Here is a 22850-nt window from a genome sequence, read left to right as displayed (position 1 = left end):
AGGGTTTCAGGTTTATGGATAATTGGGGCCCATTCTGGGGAAGGTGGGACCTCGACAAATAAGACAGTCTTCACTTGAACCAGAGGGGTACTAATATCCTGGGTGGGAAATTTGCTAGTGCTATTCGGGAGGGTTTAAACTAGCTCAGTAGGAGGATGGGAACCTGTGTTGTAGTTCCAGTACACAGGAGGATAAGAGTAGGGAAGACATGGACTGGATTTCATGGTCACAGGAGTGAGCTGGCAGACAGCAAGTTGGTTTGAAGTGTGTCTACTTCAATGCCAGGAGTATCCGGAATAATGTGGGTGAGCTTGCAGCACTGATAGGCACCTGGGACTTTGATGTTGTAGCCATTTCTGAGACATGGATAGAGCAAGGTCAGGAATGGATGTTGCAGACTCCAGGGTTTAGATCTTTCATTAAGATCAGGAAAAGTGGTAAAAGAGGGGAGGTGTGACTTTGTTAGTCAAGGACGGTATAACAGTGGCTGAAAGAACTTTTGACAAGAACTCGTCTACTGAGGTGGTATGAGCTGAGGTTAGAAACAGGAGAGGAGCAATCACACTGTTGGGAGATTTTTTTTATAGGCCTCTGCAAAGTTCCAGGGACGTGGACGAGAGGATTGGCAAATCAATTTTGGACAAGAGTGAAAGGAACAGGGTGGTCATTATGGGACACTAACTTCCCTCGCATTGACTGGAAATGTTGTAACTTGAGTACGTCGGATGGATCAGTTTTTGTCCTAGGCACGCAGAGGGTTTCCTGACACAGTGTGTTGAGAGGGGACAAGAGGGGAGGCCACAGTGGATCTGGTACTGAACCAGGCCAGGTGATTTGATTTAATGGAAGTTGAGCAATTTAGAGAGTGACCATAATTCGGTTACGTTTAGTTTAGCGATGGTAAAAGATAGGTACATGCCACAAGGCAAGAGTTATAGATGGGGGAATGGCAATTATAATGCGATTAGGAAGACTTAGGAGGCATAGAATAGGGCAGCAAAATGCAGAGGATGGGGACAATCAAAAATGTGGAGCTGGTTTAAGAAATAGGCATTGCGTGTCTTTAATAGGTATGCCCCTGTCAGGCAGGGAGGAAGTGATATGGTAAGGAAACTATGGTTTACTAAAAAAATTGTATGTCTTGTTAAGCGGAAAAGGGATGCTTAAAGGCTTTTGCCCAAAATGTCGATTTTCCTGATCCTCAGATACTGCCTGACCTGCTGTGCTTTTCCAGCATCACACTCTCAACTCTAATCTCCAGCATCTGCAAAACTCACTCACCTAGGCTTATGTGACGTTGAGGCGAGATGGTTCAGATGAGGCAATGGAGAGTTACAGACTAGCTAGGAAGGATTTTAAGAGAGAGTTAGAAGAGCAAGTAGGGGACATGAGCAGCCTTTAGCAGGTAGAATAAAGGAGAACCTTAAGGCTTTATAGATATGGGAGGAATAAAAGGATGACTAGGTTAGGAATAGGGCCAGTCAAACCGAATTATGGTCACTCTCTCCAAATTGCTCAACGACCACTAAATCAAACACCTGGCCTGGTTCAGTACAAGATCCACTGTGGCCTCCCCTCTCGTCATCCCTTCCTCACACTGTGTCAGGAAAACCTCCTGCATGCCTTGGACTAAAACTGATCCATCCAACATACTCGAGTTAGAACATTTCTTACAGATATGGGAGGAATAAAAGGATGACTAGGTTAGGAATAGGGCTAGTCAAAGCCAGAAGTGGGAAGTTGTGTGTGAACCCTGTGAAGATCGGAGAGGGGCGAAACAAATATTTCCCATCTGTTTTCACTCAGGAAAAGGAGAATATTGTAGAGGAGAAGACTGAGATAGGGGCTAATAGATTAGAAAGGATTGAGGTTAGTAAGGAGGAGGCGTTATCAATTCTCGAAGGTGTGAAAGTAGATCAGTCACCTGGGCTGGATGGGATTTTTCTGAGAATTCTCTAGGAAGCTAGGGAGGAGGTGGTGGAGCCTTTAGCCTTGATCTTTGAGTGGTCATTGTCTACATGTTTAGTACCAGTGGACTGGAGGATTGCACATGTTGTGCCCTTGTTCAAGGGCAGTAGAGATGACCCAGGTAATTATAGACCAGTGTGCCTTACATCTGTTGTAGGAAAGGTTTTGAAAGGATTATAAGAGACAGGATTTATAATCATCTAGCATGCAACAATTTAATTAGAGATAGTCAACATGGTTTCGCCAACGGCAGGACATGTCTCTTTTTGAGAAAGTAACCAAACATGTGGATGAGGGTAGGGTAGTTGATGTGGTGTACATGGACTTCAGCAAAGCCTTTGGTAAGGTTCCATATGGTAGGCTATTGAAGAAATGCAGAGGCATGGAATTAAAGGTGATTTAGCAGTTTGGATTAAGAACTGGCTTTCTGTAAGGAGGCAACGAGTGGTGGTTATTGGAAAATATTCAGCCTGGAGTGCAGTTACTAGTGGAGTGCCACAAGGATCTATTTTGGGACCAATGCGGTTTGTCATTTTTATAAACGACTTGGATGCAGGCATAGGTGGATGAGTTAGTAAGTTTGCAGATGACACTAAAGTCAGTGGATGGTGGACAGTGTGGAGAAATGTTGCAGGGGGACCTGGATAAACTGCAGAATTGGGCTGAAAGGTGGCAAATGGAGTTCAATGCAGCTAAATGTGAGGTGATTCACTTTGGGAAGAATAACAGCAAGACAGAATACTGGGTCAATGGAAAAATTCTTGGTACTGTGAATGTGCAGAGGGATCTTGGTGTCCATGTACACAGATCCTGAAAGTTGCCACCCAGGTTGATAGTGCTGTTAAGGTGGCATACGGTGTGTTACGTTTGTTTGGTAGAGGGATTGAGTTCTGGAGCCATGATGTCATGCTCCAATTGTATAAAACGCTAGTGTGGCCTCACTTGGAATATTGAGTACAGTTCTGGTCGCCCCATTACAGGAAAGATGTGGAAGCATTGGAAAAGATGCAGAGGAGATTTATAAGGATGTTGCCTGGTCTGCAGGGAAGGTCTTTTGTGGAAAAGCTGACGGACTTGGGTCTGTTCTCATTGGAGAGAAGAAGGCTAAGAGGGGATTTAATAGAGTCATACACAGAGGATTAGATAGGGTGAACAGTGCGAGTCTTTTTCCTAGGATGATGACATCTGCTTGTACGAGGGGGCATGGCTGCAAATTGAGAGGATTTAAAACAGATGTCAGAGGCACGTTCTTTACTCAGAGTAGTAAGGGCCTGGAATGCCCTGCCTGCCAATGTAGTTAACTCAGCCACATTAGGGGCACTTAAAAAGTCCATGGATAAGCATATAGATGATGATGATGGATAGTGTAGGGTGATGGGCTTCAATTAGTTCACAGGTCGACGCAACATCGAGGGCCAAAGGGACTGTTCTGCGCTGTATTGTTCTATGTATAGTTACAACTTATTCATTTATATAATTTCCAAAAATTTTAATTATTTCTAACAATAACCCATGTTACAATATCGTACTGTTATTTCCAATGATTCGATGTCCCGTACAAGGTCTCCTCCAAGGCTGATCAATATTACGAAGAACCCAAAATCACGAATGGATGTAACTCGTCCAATCACTACATCCCCACGTTCAATGTCACGGAAAAAGTATTGTCTTTTGTCATCACTTGGCACTTCCATCAGCTGCTCTATAGGAGGCATAATTGCATAATAGTCTATAAGAGAAAAAAAGGATTTCAGGATATACAGAGATTGGGGTTCTATCATAATACATACTTAACCATACTAGAATGTCAACCGTTTTAGGTGATAATGTGCCCAACATTTATTTCAAATGTTGGAATTCAAATTTTGGTTAACATTCTAAATCTGAACAATTACAGTAACTGCTCAATCCATCCTTGTTTCACTTCTCTTCAGGTTACCCAAGAATGACAATTGCAATTGTGTCTTTTGTATATCTTCCTCTAGAAGGGGCCATTTTAAGTCTAGATCAGATTAGATTAGACTAGACTAGACTATCTGCAGTGTGGAAACAGGCAATTTGGCCCAACAAGGCCACACCGAAGAGTTACCCACCCAGACCCATTTCCCTCTGACTTATGCAGCTAACACTATGGGCAATTTAGCACAGCCAATGCACCTAACCTGCACATCTTTGTATTGTGGGAGGAAACCGGAATACCTGGAGGAAACCCACGCAGACACGGGGAAAATATGCAAACTCCACACAGACAGTCAGCCGAGGTGCGATTCGAACCCGGGTCCCTGGCGCTGTGCGGCAGCAGTGCTAACCACTGAGTCACTGTGCTGCCCTAGATCATAGTGTTTTAGATCAAGTTGTATTGCCTTAATCTTAGCAATACATCCAAGAGCATTTTCCATTCAAACTACTTGAGAAAGGAAATAAACAAATATCTCTTATATTGCATCTTTCACAACCTCAACATTTCCTTTTCACACAACTGTATGTTTGGCTGCAATTTACAGCCAATGCCAGCTAGTTTGCACATAGAAGAGTCGAAAACCAGTAACCAAATAAATGACTTGATTATCTGTTTTAAGTGTTAGCTGAGGAACAAATGTTGACCACGGCTTCCCTAGTCTTCTTGAAGTTTTTTTAAATTCATTCATGGGATGAAGGTATCACTGGCTAGGCAGCATTTAGTGCCCGTCCCTAATTGCTCAGAGGGCAGTTAAGAGTCACATGTAGGCCAGGTAAGGATGACATTTCTTTCCCTCCAAGGCATTAGTGAATCGCATGGGATTAACAGTCCAGCAATAGTATCACTAAGCCATTGCCTCCCCTATTGCCAATGTGATCTTTTATGTCCAACTGACGTGGCAATTGTCTCTTTTGAAAGTTTGTACCTCGAAAGTGCTAGCCTAGATTCTGTGCTCAACTTTCTGAGATGGATCCTGAATCTAGAACTTGCTCTCAGAGATGGTTTTAGAATATTATTGCAACAACCTGCCATTTGCCTCAATACAATAAAGGCAGAGGTATAACTTTCTTCAAATAAAACGACTTGTAGAACCTGGAAGGAGGAGAGCTAAAGAAAGAACAAAGAATAACAATCCTTCAGAAAATTTAAGTGGAAAAGAATAGTAATTAAGATATTAATCTAATTGGTATGCATTTCTTATACAAAATTGGAAGAAATATTCCAAATGTTTAAACTTTAAGAAAAATTCAAGAAATATGAAAAAGGACACTGCTCTAGACAACATCATGTACTTGCTACATGATCACCACCTTCAGTGTCTTCATCATTCAAATCAGTTCTGGCCACTGACTTCCATGATGGGGCAAAGAGAAGGTCTGCTTTTCTTGCAACAAATTGCTGTATAGCAATGTTATCAATTCTTCTATCCTTTCTGCAAAAAAATAGTACAGGACATTAAAAACAATTATTCTCAATATTGAGATGTGGTCCAATTATCCATAATGTACTGCTTCTAAAAGATTTATAATTGGTGTACCATAAAATTCAAACTGATTGAGATCAACAATTTCATTTGAAAAAGTAACCGGAGCACAATAATACAAAATATAAAAACAATTCCACATGTATCCTTAAACTGCATTAAATAATACTTCAGCATGTGATCATAATTCGATTATTTTTAAAATAGTTATAAAAAGGATAGATCTAATCTAAAAGTTAAAGTTCTAAATTGTTGCAAGGCCAATTTTTGACAGTATTGGGCAAGAACTTTCAAAGGTTGATTTGGAGGGGCTGTTTGGAGGTAATGGGCCGTGTGGAAAGCGGGAGGCCTTTAAAAATGAGATAATAAGAGTCCAAAGACAGTATGTTCCTGTTAGGGGGAAGGGCAAGGCTGGAAGGTGTAGGGAATGCTGTACGATTAGAGAAATTGAGGTTCTGATCAAGGAAAAAGAAGGATGCACGTCAGGTATAAATCCTGAAGAGGAGGAAGGGCAGTAGGTATATACTCAAAAAGGAAATCAACAGGGCAAAAGGAGACGTGAGATAGCTTTGGTAAATAAGGTTAAGGAGAATCCAGAGAGATTCTACAGATACATGATGAACAAAAGAGTAACTAGATAAAGGATAGGGCACCTTAAAGATCAACACAGCCATTTAATGGTGGAACTGCAGGAGATGGGTGAGATAGTAAAGGAATATTTCGCATTAGTATTTTTCTGTGGAGAAGGATATGGAGGCTAGGGAATTTGGAAAAATAAACAGTAGTATCTTGAAAACTGTCCAGATTAAAGAGAAGTGGTGGAGGAGGTCTTAAAAGACAAAAGTAGATAAATCCGCCAGACCTGATCAGGTGTATCCAGAACTATGTGGGAAGCGAGGGAATTGATTGCAGGTCCTTTGCTCAAATATTTATATCATCCATAGCCACAGGTGAGGTGCTAGAAGACTGGAGGTTGCCTAATATTTATGAAAGGTAGTAAAGGAAAGCCAAGGCACGATAGACTGATGAGCTTGTCATCAGTGATAGGTAAGTTTTCAGAAGGGATTCTGAGGGACAGGACTTACTTAGAAAGGCAAGTACTGATTAGGGATAGTCAATGTGGCTTTGTGCATGGGAAATAGTGTCTCACTAACTTGGGTTTTTGTTGAAGAACTGACTAGATGATTGATGAAGGCACAGTGATGGTCCTCTACGTGTACTTCAGCAAGACATTCAACAAGAATCTGCATGGTAGAGTGATTAGTAAGGTTAGATCACATGGAATCCCGGCGGAGGTAGCCATTTCGATCAAAAATTGGCTTGAAGATGGATGATGGTGGAGAATCGCTTTTCGGACTAGAGGTGTGTGACCAGCGGTATGCTTCAAGGGTCGGTCTTGGGTCTACTGCTTTTTGTCATTGATAACTTGGATGTGAGCATAGAAGGTGTTGTTAGTAAGTTTACAGATGACACCAAAACTAGAAGTGTAGTCAACAGTGAAGGTTACTTCAGACTACAACAGGACTTTCATCAGATGGGCCAATGGACTGAGGATCGGCAGATGAAGTTCAATTTAGATAAATGTGAGGTGTAACATTTGGTAAGGCAAACCAGGTCAGTATTTATATATTTAGTGACGGGGTCCTGGGGAGTGTTGCCAACCAAAGAGAGTTGGGGTACAGATTCACAGCTCCTTGAAAATGGAATCGCAGGTAGACAGGTAGTGAAGGCGACATTCAGAATGCTTGCCTTTATCAGTCAGTGCATTGAGTACAAGAGTTGGGAAATCATGTTGTGGCTGTTCAGGACATTGGTTATGCCACTATTGAAATACTGTGTGCAATTCTAGTCTCCCTCCTATTGAAAAGATGTTGTAAACTTGAAAAGGTTCAGAAAAGATTGACAAGGATGTTGCTGGAATTGGAGGGTTCGAGCTATAGGGAAGACTGAATGGGCTGAGGCTATTTTCCTGGAGCATCAGAGGCTGAAGAGTGACCTTACAAAGGTTTAAAAAAAATCATGAGGGTCATGGATAGGGTGAATAGCCAAGGTTGTTTTCTTTGAGGCAGGGGAGTCCCATATTAGAGGGCATAGGTTTAAGGTGAGAGGAAAGAGTTAAAAGGAACCTAAGGGGCAACCTTTTCATGTAGAGGATAGTGTGTATATGAAATGAGCTGCCAGAGGAAGTGGTGGAGATTGGTACAATTACAGCATTTAAAAGGCATCTGGGTGGGTACACGAATAGGGAAGGTTTAGAAGTATATGGACCAAAAACTGGAAAATGGGACTAGATTAATTCAGGATAGCTAGTTGGCATAGATGAGTTGGACCAAAGAGTTTTGTTTCCACACTGAACAATTCTATGACTCCAGGCATTTCAATATGGAAGATATCATTTATTATCAGGCCAAAATAAACTGTTTTACAATTACAAGGGTGCACTAGCTTAGTTGATCCTTTTATATTCACACATAAATGAAGCTACAAACAAGTCATTAGTAAAGTTTGTTGATGTATTTATTAAATTATTCAAATATAGATGTTTCCTTTCAAGTGCAGCTGAACTTTCTAAACAATGATTTCCAACACGTCCTTTTCGAATAGCATCTAATTCACATGCCTATTTTGAAGGTCTACTTTTCTTTTCTCCAAGATTTCTCTCAACCTGCAGATTGTTATTGCTTTCAACTCCCTTTGTGTTTGATCAGCCATGTCGATTTTAACCTTGTCTCATCCACCATTTACTCAAAAACTAGGACATTTTTGACTGTTCCCAGTTCAGATTAAAAAAACATTCAATCCAAACATTAATCCTGTTTTTCTCTCCATAACTGTTGTCCAACCTGAATACTTTCAAAACTGTTTACTTTTATTAGAGGTTTTTCGCACCTGCGATATTTGTTTTTCAAAGTCTAATTTACAATTTTGTTCAATCTTGTGATCTGTGGAACATCTTGTAAATATTGATACTTACCGATCTAACCTCTGACACCAGCAACCACTCAAAGGGAAATAGCACTTTCAATGAATCTGCTTCCATTAGTATGCAAAGATAACATGCACATAAAAAATGCAGAAATATTCACAAGGTTAAGGATCAAAAGCACCACGTAGACTCCTAGTTTCCCAGTTCTGAAACACAGCCTATAATTGTGATTTAGTCAGTCTATAGGGCCTCAAAAGAGATGTACAGCACGGAAACAAACGCTTTGATCCAACTTGTCCATGCCAACCAGATATCCCAACCTAACCTACTCCCATTTGCCAGCACTTGGTCCAAATCCCTCCAAACCCTTCCTATTTATATACCCTTCCTGATGCCTTTTAAATGTTGCAATTGTACCAGCCTCCACCACTTCCTCTGGCAGCTCATTTCATACATGCACCATCCTCTGCATGAAAAAGTTGCTCCTTAGGTCCCTTTTATATCATTCCTCTCTCACCCTAGGTCTATGCCCTTTCGTTCTGGGCTCCCCTACCTCAGAGAAAAGACTTTGTCTATCTATCATATCCATGCCCCTCATGATTTTATACAGTCATAGAGTCATAGAGATGTACAGCATGGAAACATCCTCTGGCAGCTCATTCCATACACGTACCACCCTCTGAGAAAAAGTTGCCCCGTAGGTCTCTTTTATATCTTTTCCCCTCTCACCCTAAACTTATGCACTCTAGTTCTGCACTCCCCGACCCCAGGGAAAAGACTTTGCCTCTTTACTCTATCCATGCTCCTCATAATTTTGTAAACCTCTATAAGGTCACCCCTCAGCCTCCGATGCTCCAGGGAAAACAGCCTCAGCCTGTTCAGCCTCTCCCGATAGCTCAAATCCTCCAACCCTAGCAACATCCTTGTAAATCTTTTCTGAACCCTTTCAAGTTTCACAACATCCTTCCGATAGGAGGAAGACCAGAATTGCACACAATATTTCAAAAGTTTAAATTCTATTAAATCTCTGCTGATAATCATTGTTCAGATTTCATGTACTAACATTCCTTTTCTAAATTCGAATATTTGTTCTTCTCATTTACAATGTTCCTTAAAATAGAACTCAGATAAATCTTTCATTTATTCCTTCTAACCATATCCTTGTTTTGGATTGGTGTCCACTTTAGATTGGGCCCCTGTCATGGATTGGAGTCAGTTACAGTAAATAGGTGTTATACATTGATGTTTACCTTTGTCAATTTGTGCAAGGTCAGAGAACTGCTGATTAGTTGGTGGCGATGGTATCTGTGTCTAAGTTTGAATAAAAAGGGTCACAGAAAACAAATTAACCACCAAAATGTGTAATCTACAATTGAAAGATGATATACTAACTTTGGTAATGTTAAATAAAAACTAAAAATATTTATAACAAACACATTTTGATAGATGAAAGTAAACTTTTGATGAAGTCAATCTCCAACAGCCTTTAGTAAAGCATCATCCAATGATGGATCTGGGCTCAGAGGGACAACATAATTAAAATTAATATATTGGAATAGTTGAAAAGTAGACATAGTTGTGATAACCGTTCCCAGCTTTTGCACTTACAAAAGCATACAATTTGTGCAAAAAAATTAGAATCACAATAATAAATTGCATTACATGGTGCTAAGGTAAAAATGGAATGGAAACTATTTTCATCACATTGCCCACAGCATGGTTTAGTTTGCAGTTCGTAATTAGGATGCTGCATTTACATTGTACCTCTACTGTGGTGAATTGATACAAAGCCAAGGAAATATTAGGATGCTTGATTAAATTCACAGTTTCACCAGCATGGAAGGAGGCCCATTGGCCGTTGTGTTGCTTGTTGTCAAGCACGTAACTACTTGGCCTGTGGTGTTGTATACTATGGTGCTTCGAGTGTACAATGTAATACATCAATACTTGAGGAAACTGTTTGGTAAAACAGTCAGTCTTTTAAAAAGCATTTTGAAAAGCTGGGAGTTAGACTGATTTTTGGAAGGAATTCATGAGCCAAAGGCTTTGATTGTAAAGGCAAGCAACCAGTAGTGGAGCAAAGGAAATCGGAACTATACAAGATGCCATGGTTTAGGGAACAGAGAGGGGCCTAAGACGATTATAAGGTTAGAGGGGCACAAGTCAATATAGGGACTTGAACACGAGGATGAGAATTTTTAGACTAGACTTTTGGCAAACTAGCAGTGAAATAGATAAGCAAGCACAGGGATGAATGGAAACTCTGCTCAGGGTCAAATAGAATACCAACATTTTGAACATTCTGGTCTCATCTGAGAGAATAGCAGGGGAGGAAGATCTAAATGGTGACTAGGGAATAAAGTTGTTGAAATGAATAAAGATAATGGCTTGAGGATTCTGGGTAATCCAAGATGGAGGACAGAAAAAATTGTGGCAGCAAGAGCTGCTCCTTTTTTGAGGTATTTTAAGTGTTGGAGGTGATTTCCTCAAATTCCAGGAGCAGTATAAACTGTTGCATTGTTTTGGAACGGGGGGGAAAAAGATCAAAACGGAGGGAGAGACACAAAGGCAGAGACCACATGATCAGGAAAAGAAACTGACACTGCTGTCCGACCCAGCAGTGAATCTGCACAACTACTGCCTTTGTTGTTTGAGTTCAACTATATCTGGATATCGGAGTGCATCTAAGAAAAATTAATAAACAGTGTAATTTACAGCTGTCCTCGGAGGAACCCGTGTGGCAAAGCTCACAGCACAGGAGAAGCTAAGTGCGTAGTTTTTAAGTGTAACCTTGCTGTAAATCTGCAATAGTGAGTAGAGCGAGTTCTTATTTTGTTTATATGTTTTATCAAGATCTGTCTTTTGATTAAATATTAAATATATAAAACATAGGTAGTCAGTTAGTTAGAAGCAGTCTTTTACAGTAGTAAGACCAAGCTATTTTCTAAGTCTGTTTGTTAAGGGGCAAAGATGGCCTTCAGTGGAGTGATTTACTCTTCCTGTCAGACAGAACAAGGAACAATACAGCGCAGAACAGGCCCTTGATGTTGCGCCAATCTGTGAACTAATCTAAGCCCATCACCCTATGCTATCCCACCATCTATATGCTTTTCCAAGGACTGTTTAAATGCCCCTCATGTAGTTGGGTTAAGTACATTGGCAAGCAGGGCATTCCACACCCTTACGTCACCGAGTAAAGAACCTGCCTCTGACATCTGTGTTAAATCTATCACCCCTCAATTTGCAGGCTATGCCTCCTCATACAAGCCGACGTCATCATCCGAGGAAAAAGACTCTCACTGTCCACCCTATTTAATTCTCTGATCATCTTATATGTCTCTATTAAATCTCCTCTTAGCCTTCTTCTCGCCAATGAGAACAGACCCAAGTCCCTCAGCCTTTCCTCATAAGACCTTCCTTCCAGGCCAGGCAACACCCTGGTAAATCTCCTCTGCACCTTTTCCAATGCTTCCACATCCTTCCTGTAATGGGGTGACCAGAACTGTACACAATATTCCAGAGGAATCTACATACATGGACATCAAGATCCCTCTGCATATCCACTCAACCAAGAATCTTTCCATTGACCCAATATTCGCCCTTCCTGTTATTCTTCCCAAAGTGAATCACCTCACATTTATCTGCATTGAATTCCATTTGCCACCTCTCAGCCCAATTCTGCAGCTTACCCAAGTCCTCCTGCAACCTGCAACATTATCCCACACTGTCAACCACTCCAATGACTTCAGTGTCATCTGCAAACTTACTAAGCCATCCATTATGCCTGCGTCCAAGTCATTTATAAAAATGATAAACAGCATATCACCCTCAATCCTATGCATCCTCACTTTCTCTCATAGCCTACTATGTACGTACACCACGTCAACTGCCTTAACCTCATCTACATGTTTAGTCACCTTCTCAAAAAACTCGATTAGGTCTGTGAGACACGATTTTCCCTTGACGAAACCATGTTAACTATCTCCAATCAAATTGTTGCTTGCTAGATGATTATAAATCCTCTCTCTTATAATCCTTTCCAAAACCTTTCCTACAACAGACGTAAGGCTCACTGGTCTATAATCACCTGGGTCATCTCTACTGCCCTTCTTGAACAAGGGCACAACATTTCCAATCCTCCAGTCCTCTAAAACTAACCCTGTAGACAATGACGACTCAAAGATCAAGGCCAAAGGCTCCGCCATCTCCTCCCCAGCTTCCCAGAATCCATCCCAGGTGACTAATCTACTTTCACACCTTCTAGAATTGATAACACCTCCTCCTTACTAACCTCAATCCTTTCTACTCTAATAGCCCGTATCTCAGTCTTCTTCTCTACAATATTCTCCTTTTCCTGAGTGAAAACAGATGAGAAATATTCTCCGATCTCCACAGGGTCCACACACAACTTCCCACTTCTGTCTTTGACTGGCCCTATTCCTTCCCTCGTCATCCTTTTATTCCTCACATATCTATAGAAAGCTTTAGGCCTCTCCTTTATTCTACCTGCTAAAGACTGCCCACGACCCCTCCTTGCTCATCTTAACTCTCTTTAAATTCTTCCTAGTTAATCTGTAACTGTCCATCACCTCATCTGAACTATCTCGTCTCAACATCGCATAGGCCTCCCTCTTCCACTGAACAAGAGATACAATTTCTTTAGTAAACCATGGTTCCCATACTTTATCTTATCACTTCTCCCCCGCCCAACAGGGACATACCTATCAAGGTCACGCAACATCTGTTCCATGTGTGCGTGTGCGCGCAGGGAGTATGAGTATCTGTGAGAGAGTGTCTGTATATGTATGTGTGGGGGTGTGAGTGTAAAGGGGCATAAGTCTTTGTGAGGGTGCATGTGAGAGTGTGGGAGTTCATGTGTGAGCATATAAAGGAGAGATTGTCTATAAGAGAGGGTCTGCAATGACTGTACAGTGTGTGTGTGTGTGTGTGTGTCCGTCCGTCCGTCCGTCGTGCAGTGGGATCACCTGTAGTGTGACATGAACCCAAGGTCCCGGTTGAGGCCATCCTCATGGGTACCGAACTTGGCTATCAGCCTCTGCTCGGCCACTTTGCGTTGTTGCCTATCTCAAAGTCCACCTTGGAGGATGGTCATCCGAAGGTCCAAGGTCGAATGTCCCGCACTGAAGTGTTCTCCGACTGGGAGGGAACTGTCCTGTCTGTTGATTGTTGTGCACACATCCACATGCACGCACACACACATAAGTTTGTGGGGTGAATTTATACTTGCAGAATTACATTTTATTTTGCTCAAAAACTGCACAAATCTATGCAAAGTTCTGTAAATCCCTTTTTTAGATTAGAATCAGTCTGAACATTGGGGCACAGACAGCCTCACACAGGGCACCTCAAACCTTCCATGCATTATCTAGGCCAACATGGCACCTATTGTTAAAGTTCATTTGAGAATGTAACTTCAAGAAAGTTCTGGAATCTATACATACAAGAACTGAAACAAATATGCCTATTCTAAAAGATGAGAGGCTTAACAAACAATCCAGGTCTTTTTCAATATATAATTTCAGTTACATCACACTGTAAACTTTTGCTGTAAGTTCTGTGACCTACGATCTTATACTCCACAACCACCTGACAAAGGAGCAGCGCTCTGAAAGCCAGTGCTTCCAAATAAACCTGTTGGACAATAACCTGGTGCTGTGTGATTTTTAACTTTGTACACCCCAGTCCAACACTGCACCTCCAAATCATGACTCTCATTATCTTGTACACCTCTATCAAGTTGCCTCTCACCCTTCTTCGCTCCAATGAGAAAAGCCTCAGCTCCCTCAACCTTTCTTCATAAGGCATGCCGTCCAGTCCAGGCAGCATCCTGGTAAATCTCTTCTCCACCCTGTCTAAAGCTTCCACATCATTCCTATAATGAAGCGACCAGAACCAAACATACTATTCCAAGTGTGGTCTCGCCAGGGCTCAGTATAGAACTGCAGCACAAACTTGTAGCTCTTAAACTCAATCTTTCTGCTAATGAAAGCCAACACACTATACACTTTCCTAACAATCCTCACAACTTGGGTGGCAACTTTGAATGATCTATGGACGTAGACCCCAAGATTCCTCTGTCCTTCTACACTGCCAAGAATTCTGCCTTTAACCCTGCATTCAAATTTGACCTTCCAAAACAAATCACTTGTCACTTTTCCAGGTTGAACTTCATCTGCCACTTATCTGCCCAGTTCTGCATCCTGTCAACATCCCATTGCAACCTTTAACAGCCCTCCACACTATCCACCACTCCACCAACCTTTGTGTCATTGGCAAACTTACTAACCCACCCTTCCACTTCCTCATCCAAGTCATTTATAAAAATCACAAACAGCAGAGGTCCAAGAACAGATCCCTGCAGAACACCACTGGTCACCAAGCTCCAGGCTGAATTTCCATCTACTACCCACCCCCTGTATTGTACGGGCCAGCCAATTCTATATTCAGACAGCTAAATTTCCCATGCCTCCTTACTTCTAAATGAACCTACCATGGGGAATCTTATCAAACACCTTACTAAAGTTTATCTACATCAATCTGTTTTGTCACATCCTCAAAGAACTCAATAAGGCTTGTGAGGCATTACCTACCCCTCACAAAGCCATGTTGACTATCTCTTATCAAACTATGGTTTTCCAAGTAAACATAAATCCTGTCTGTCAGAATCCTCTCCAATAATTTGCCCACCACAGACATAAACTGACAGGTCTGTAATTCCCAGGATTATTCCAATTCCCTTCCGTGAATAAGGGAATAACATTTGCCACCCTCCAATCATCTGGCACTATTCCAGTGGACAGTGTGGATGCAAAGATCATCACCAAAGGCACAGCAATCTCTTCTCTCACTTCCTGTCATAACCTTCAGCAAATCCCCTCTTACCCAGGGGAATTACCTATTCTTATGTTTTCCAAACGTTTCAGCATATCCTCCTTCTTAACATCAAACTGTTCAAACATATTAGCCTGTTCCATGCTGTCCTCACTATAGACCCCCTCAGCAGTCAGTGGGAGATTGAAAAACAAGTTTGTAAAGAGATCTCAGTTAGCTGTAAAAATAGTAGGGCGGTTATGGTAGGTGATTTTAACGTTCCAAACAAAGTTAAAATGTTAAGGATTTAGATGGAGAGGAATTTGTTAGGTATGTACAAGAAGATTTTCTGATTCAGTATGTGGTTGTACCTACTACAGAAATTGCAAAACCTGACCTACTTTTGGAAATAAGGGGGGAGCACTTTGCCAGTGATCATAATACTATTAGTTTTAAAATACTGGTGGAAAAGGATAGACCAGATCTAAAAGTTGAAGTTCTAAACAGGAGGAAGGCCAATTTTGACAGTATTAATCAAGAACTTTCAAAGGTTGATTGGAGGCAGATGTTCACAGGTAAAGGGATAGCTGGAAAATGGAAAACCTTCAAAAATAGGATAACGAGAGTCCAGAGACAGTACGTTTCTGTTAGGGTGACAGGCAAGGCTGGTAGTTGTAGGGAAGGCTGGATGACTAGAGAAATTGAGGTTTTGGTTAAGACAGAAAAGGAAGCATATGTCTGGTATAGACAGGATAGATCGAGTGAATCCTTCGAAGAGTATAAAGGCAGCAGGAGGATACTTAAGAGGGGAATCGGGGGGGGGGGGGCAAAAAGGAGACAGGAGATAGCTTTGACAAATAGGGTAAAGGAGAATCCAAAGGGATTTTATAAATACATTAAGGACAAAAGGGTACCTCAGGAGAGATTAAGGCCCCTCAAAGACAGCCTGTGTGTGGAACCGCAGGAGATGGGGATACTAAATGAGTATTTTGCGTCAGTGTTTACTGTAGAGAAGGACATGGAAGATATAGAATGTGGGGAAATCGATGTGAAAAATGTTCATATTACAGAGCTGGTGGTGCTGAATGTCATAAAATGCATAAAGGTGGATAAATCCTCGGGACCTAGTCAGGTGTATGTGAGAACTCTGTGGGAAGCTAGGGAGGTGATTGCTGGGCCCCTTGCCGAGATATTTGTATAACTGATAGTCACAGGTGAGGTGCCTGAAGACCAGCGGTTGGCTAATGTGGTGCCATTATTTAGGAAAGGTGGTAAGGAAAACACAAGGAACTACAGGCCGGTGAGCTTGACATTGATGGTGGGCAGGTTGTTGGAGGGAACCCTGAGGGACAGGATTTACATGTATTTGGAAAGGCTAGGACTGATTACGGATAGTCAATATGGCTTTGTGCCTGGGAAATCACGTCTCACTAACTTGATTGAGTTTATCGAAGAAGCAACAAAGAGGATTGATGAAGGCAGAGGGATGAACATGATCTACATTGACTTCAGTCAGGAACTCGACAAGGTTCCTCATAATAGACTGGTTAGCAAGGTTAGATCACATGAGATACAGGGAGAGCTAATGATTTGGATATAGAACTGCTTTGAGGGTATAAGACAGAGTGTGGTGGTGGAGGGTTGCCTTTCGGACTGGAGGCTTCTGACCAGCGGTGTGCCACAAGGATCAGTGTTCGGTCCACTGCTTTTCGTCATTTATGTCAATGAGTTGGATGTGAACATAGTAGGTATACTAAGTAAGTTTGCAGATGACACCAAAATTGGAGGTGTAATGGACAGCGAAGAAGGTTACCTCAGAGTACAATAGGATCTTGATCAGATGGGTCACCTGACCGAAGATCGGCAGAAGGAGTTTAATTTAGATAGGTGTGAGGTGCTGTGGTTTGGAAAGGCAAGTCAGGGCAGGAGTTATACACTTAACGGTAAGGTCCTGGGAAGTCTTGCTGAACAAATAGACCTTGGAGTGCAGAATCACCGTTCTTTAAAAGTGGAGTCGCAGGTAGATGGGGTAGTGAATAAGGTATTTGTTATGCTTTCCTTTATTGGTCAGTGTATTGAGTACAGGAGTTGGGAAGTCACATTGCAGCTGTACAGAACATTGGATAGGCCACTTTTGGAATACTGTATGTAGTTCTGGTCTCCCTCCTATCAGAAGGATGTTGTAAACTTGAAAGGGTTCAGAAAAGATTTACAAGGATGTTGCCAGGGTTGTAAGGTTTGAGCTATAGTGAGAAGGCTGAATAAGCTGCGACTATTTTCCCTGGAGTGTCGGACGCTGAGGGGTGACCTTATAGAGGTTTATAAAATTATGAGGGGCATTAGACAAGGTATTTTCCCCATGGTGGGTTAGTCCAGAACTGGAGGGCATAGGTTGGTACAATTATAACATTTAAGTGGCATCTGGATGGGTATATGAATAGGAAGGGTTTAGAAGGATATGGGCCAATTGCTGAAAAATGGGGCTCAATTAATTTAGGATATCTGGTCGGCATGGACAAGTTTGACTGAAGGGTCTGTTTCCGTTCTGTACATCCCTCTGACTCTCTGGCTCTATGATTGTTTCTGGTGCATTATTAGTGAAAGCATCAACTCATGCAAGGCTGCATGTCCAGCAGAATGACAGAGGTGCTAGCTGTTGCAAGCACTCATCTGGTGACTGAAACCATGCCTTGGGATGATAGATAGCATACAGATGAAAAACAGGAGGGGGTAAAAGATGGATTTTGGGGGAGTCAAAAGAAAGAACTCATTACAGGTAATTTTGTGGCTATGAATGTAATCATGAGAATGGGACCAGACACAGTTTTACAGAAAGATCATGAGATCAACTGTGTCAGCGAACGCTGTCAAAGATTAGGACACTTAAGTCGTCATAGTCAAAGTCAAAGGATGTGGCTTGTGACAGATTTGGGAGACAACATGTGCAAGGATTTTTTTTTAAGAGGAAAGGGAATTTGCAAGAACACACAGTCAAGGATTTTTCCCCAGGTGTCAATCATACTTCTCCATCTGAACTACATACCAAAATTTTACTCCCTTTAATGCTTTCACTTTAACATCAGTAAGGTAATGGACCTTTTAATATCAAGTGTCATAAGATTTGTTTGGAAATAGCGTAGCCTAGTGCCACTGAGTTTGAGCTCTTTTGTCCAATTTTGAATGCTCTATTCATGTTACTTACGAACTGTTCATATTTAACACAAGAGTTGAGGAAGAGAGGGAGAACATTGACTGCACAGACATCTAGAGAAGTGTTGCAAAGTATGGCGATTGAAAGATTTTTAAGGTGAGGACAGAGATTTTAAAAAGACATGGGGCAATTTTGTTCTTACGCAGAGGGTGGTTTGCCCGTGGAGTGAACTTCCTAAGGAAGTGATGGATGTAGACACAATTACAATTTTTAAAAGATATTTGGATAAGTACATGAATAGGAAAGAGTTGGAGGAATATGGGTCAGGAGCATGCAGGTGGGACTAGATGAATTTGGGATTATGTCTGGCAATTGACTGGTTGGACCAAACGATCTGTTTCCATGCTCTATGACTCTATGATCTTAGTGATATAATAGTCATGAGTTTGGATTCCAACCAGAAGAGAATATCTGCTGCAACAAGAGAAACACACAAGAAAAGTTATGATACATACAGGAGCTTGTCAAGCATCAGCAAGACTGTATTAATGTAAGAATGAATAAGGCTTTGCATTATGATGAAGGAAGTCCAGGCCTAACAAGAATAATTTCCAAAAGGTCCAACAGGAAAATCAAGGCTAAAGTACAGGCTTACAAATTAAGGAAAAATAAACATGTCCAGCATGAGAGCAGTGATGCTCCAACTGCAAGAAACCCAGTCTGAATAACTAGAGGAAAATATTGCACATTTCATTTGGTATTTCTAGTGCTTCAAGAGTATCTAGGCAGACAGAATGAAATAGTCAATGATCCTCCTGGAGTGTTAGTGATTGTAAATAATCTAATAATTTATCAAATTGAAAATTTGAGAAAGAAGCCATCGCAAGCCACAAACAGAATCTAATGTGAATCAAACGGACAGCTCATCACATGAACTTGAAGTTCAATGGCAAAAAAAATTGCAATTGAATATACTGACTGTAAAAAGACTTCAACCAGATCCTGATAAGATGAGCTGCAGCAGATGCACCAATCAACACACATGAAAATAGTGTAAAGATGCAAAAAATGTTCGGTGATATTGGGGTGCAGAACAAGATGCAGCTTTCACTCTCAAACTACTGATAACTAATGCTTAGGTACTACAATGTTAACAAAATGACTGTGCAGTGTGATGTTAGAAACAGGACTTGAAGCAACTCGTGCTGTAATGACAACAGTTGTGTATTTCTTGTCCTAGATGCAAACACAAATCAAACATCTGGACCAGAAAAGGAACATTACCCCAAGCATGAGCAAATATTAGATTTCTTCCAATTCACATCCACAACCTTAGATTAATGAGTGCTCTAAGGATTGTGTGCAGAGACAGACAGAAATGGGAGACGAGAATAAAGAATGGTGGTCCTTCCCTTACAATTTTTTCTCATTCACGATAACTGTTCTGTGAATTCTGAAATAGCCCCTTAAATACCTGCTCCTGCACTGGTTTGAACATTAACCCAATTTGCTGGTTAACTTTAGCTAGCTCTGCTTTCATATTCCTACGTTTGCCCTTAAGGTTGAAATATGAGTCATTGCATCCAATCTTCTCACTTAAACTGAATATATAATTCAATCATGTTATGATTGCTGCTGCTTTCGGGCACCTTCACTACAAGAACATTAATTAATCATATCTTGTACGATACCTGGTCAACAATAGTGGCTCTGTTTGATTCCAGAACATATCCCAAAATCTATGAACGCCTCACAAGACTCTTTTGCTGATATTTCTAGTCCATATACAGATTAAAATCATATGATTATCCTCTACTTTTCTCCTTATTGCAGAAAACAGTAGCGGTCAATCCACCTTACATTGCTGTCTGCCACAAACAAACATTCCTTTTTACACTGAAAATGTGCTGCTGGAAAAGCGCAGCTGACCTGCTGTGCTTTTCCAGCAACACATTTTCAGCTCTGATCTCCAGCATCTGCAGTCCTCACTTTCTCCTCGAAGATTCCTTTTTACACCCGCACTTCAATTGATCATTGTAGCACAGTGCCATGGTCAGTTAGCTCAACCACTCTGCAGCCTTTGCTCATCCAAGGACCTGAAACATGTCGGATAATTGCAAAGGATGAAGTTCCCACACACCAGATCTCTTTATCTGCCCCACTTATTGTCACACTCTTTTCCTTGACCGAAACAACTGCTCTGTAATTTTGCCACTTTGGCTCAAACTCCGAGCTAAAGCCGCTCATGCTGCAAACTATAACTGTTTGTGCCCTGGATCACACAAGTATCCAGGAGATCCCACATGCTGCAATTGTGACCACATCACTTGGCCTGCCATCCCAATGTGTTTTGATTAAAACAAAGGAGAAAGTATCTCCTTTGTCATATACATGTTATTAACCCTACCTCTAAGTTCCTCTGCCATTTTAAATCTTAAGAATAAAATAGAATTAACTACTGAGTGCAAGAGAAAGAAAGACAGAGGGGCCACTTAGCTAAACCGCTGGTTTACAATGTAATGAAGCCAACAGCATAGGTTCAATTCCCAGCCAAGTGTGGTGCTGGAAAAGCACAGCAGGTCAGGCAGTAACCAAGAAGCAGAAGAACTGATGTTTCGGGCATACGCCCTTCATCAGAATTCTTAATGAAGGGCTTATGCCCACCATTCCTGATGAAGGGCTTATGGCCAAAACATCGATTCTCCTGCTCCTCGGATGCTGCCCGACTTGCTGTGCTTTTCCAGCACCACACTCTCAACTCTGATCTCCACAATCTGCAGTCCTCGCGTTCTCCAGGTTCAATTCCCACCCCATCTGAGGTTACCCTCAAGTACTATCCCTCTCAATTCCCACCTATTGAGGCATAGTGGTTCTTAGGTTAAATCGCCACCATTTGTCCACCTAATGAGAGAGTAGCATTATGTTCTGGCACAGCTTTGGCAACTTTGAACTTAGCAAATCAGTATGTATTATTAATAGCTCTGGTCAAATATCAACATTATTTCACTTCCTAAACATATTATCGTCAGTTTCTGGTTTACTGAGTCTGTTTATATACTTGATTAAAGCAAAAGGTCCCAAATAATCACAAAGAATACATGGTGCTAAAGTTCCTACGTTCGAGACAGGAGGCCCAGGTTCAATTCCTATCTGTTCCAGAGGTGTGCCATAACATCTCCAGAACACGCTGATTAGAAAATACCTTCCTGACACACGTCAACCTTCCAAGTGTGTCACACAGCCCTTTCCGGACGATGCGTTTTTTTTCTTAGATATTAGTTCAGCCCGAGGGAAAAAAAACTACAATTTTCCTTCATGCAGGCCAACTTTACGGCAAAAACGCATCGGCCAAATAACGAGAGCTAAGTTAATTATGTTAAAAATCACACAACACCAGGTTATAGTCCAACATTAATTGGAAGTACACCAGCTTTCGGAGCGACGCTCCTTCATCAGGTGACAATCACCTGATGAAGGAGCGTCGCTCCGAAAGCTAGTGTACTTCCCATTAAACCTGTTGGACTATAACCTGGTGTTGTGTGATTTTTAACTTTGTACACCCCAGTCCAACATCGGCATCTCCAAATCATAAGTTTATGATATAGTATTGACTCGAAACCTATTCCAGTAGTCTGTCATTCACTATAATAGGTAATATTGTAAAAAAATTTAAAATGTCATTAATCCAACAGGACTAGGGGATAAACGAACTGCTATTGACGATCGCAAAGACGTTCGCGAAGTAAAATTGATGCTGCGCGACCATAATAACTCCTTCCAACAAACAGGGACAAAATAAACAGACTCAGGCCTACAGGGGTTCATTTTGGAGGATTAGCACTTTATGTTGCAGCTGAGTTATGATTGACAGCAAAGGATTCCCTGCAACACTGCTGGCTGAAGTAGGAGAGAGGATGGTGAAGGTTAATTAAACCGTGACCGTATACCTGTGATGAATCGCTGTTTTCAGGAACTCGGTCGAAATGCTCTGGATGTCTGGGTTCTCGTATTGTTCACTTTTCAAAAGGGATAACAAGGCAGGCCCGTGATAACCCACCGACTGGCGCATGAGATCCTTGTTCATATTCAGGAGCAATTCAATTCCCGCTGACCAGACTCACTGGCATATTGCCTCCAGAAGTTAGTTGAGATGAAGTGAGAGTTACCACATTGAGCAGATAGGTAAAGCCCAGCAGACATTTCATCCAGTGTCAGCGGCACAACACACGCCTGCGCAATGGCCACCATTAGCCTCCAGTCGCCGCATGCGCATTTCCTCCCTGCTGCGAGTTCCTTCTGAGTTTGCGCACAATGAACTTCTCTCCCAGGCATTTATTCTCGGTTGTATATTTTTTGTCCGTTCCAGAGTAAGACGCTTTCTTAAACATTTACAGGCCATATGTTTCAGTTATTGCTGTTAGGAAGGGTTCCAGGATGTTAAACTGATAATAATGAAGGAATGGCTACGTAGGATAGTCTGTGACTTGGAGGGAAACTTGCATTTGTGTGTGATCCAACACAAGGACTTGAC

General features: G+C 41.6%; 1 protein-coding gene across 3 annotated transcripts in view; it reads right to left on the bottom strand.

Annotated features, from left to right (window-relative positions):
* Positions 1-22583, bottom strand: part of ttc14 (tetratricopeptide repeat domain 14) — a 61690-nt gene extending 39107 nt beyond the window's left edge. The window contains exons 1-3 of one of the 3 annotated variants that reach the window (XM_087993527.1): positions 22267-22583; positions 5239-5360; positions 3498-3697 (exon numbers count right to left, since the gene is read on the bottom strand). In XM_087993527.1, coding sequence (XP_087849653.1) covers positions 3498-3697; positions 5239-5360; positions 22267-22403 — 459 coding nt within the window. In that variant the 5' untranslated portion in view covers positions 22404-22583. The remainder of the gene's footprint in view (positions 1-3497; positions 3698-5238; positions 5361-22266) is intronic. The other 2 variants (XM_043702365.2, XM_043702367.2) reach the window with 2 other exon arrangements.
* Between the last annotated feature and the right edge of the window lie 267 nt (positions 22584-22850).

The sequence above is a fragment of the Chiloscyllium plagiosum genome, unplaced genomic scaffold, assembly GCF_037043375.1.
Source record: "Chiloscyllium plagiosum isolate Xiang-an unplaced genomic scaffold, Cpla_swu_hap1 HiC_scaffold_13, whole genome shotgun sequence".
Classification (NCBI taxonomy): domain Eukaryota; kingdom Metazoa; phylum Chordata; class Chondrichthyes; order Orectolobiformes; family Hemiscylliidae; genus Chiloscyllium; species Chiloscyllium plagiosum.
Note: the sequence above shows the minus strand (reverse complement) of the source record. Positions and strands in the feature narration are given on the sequence as shown.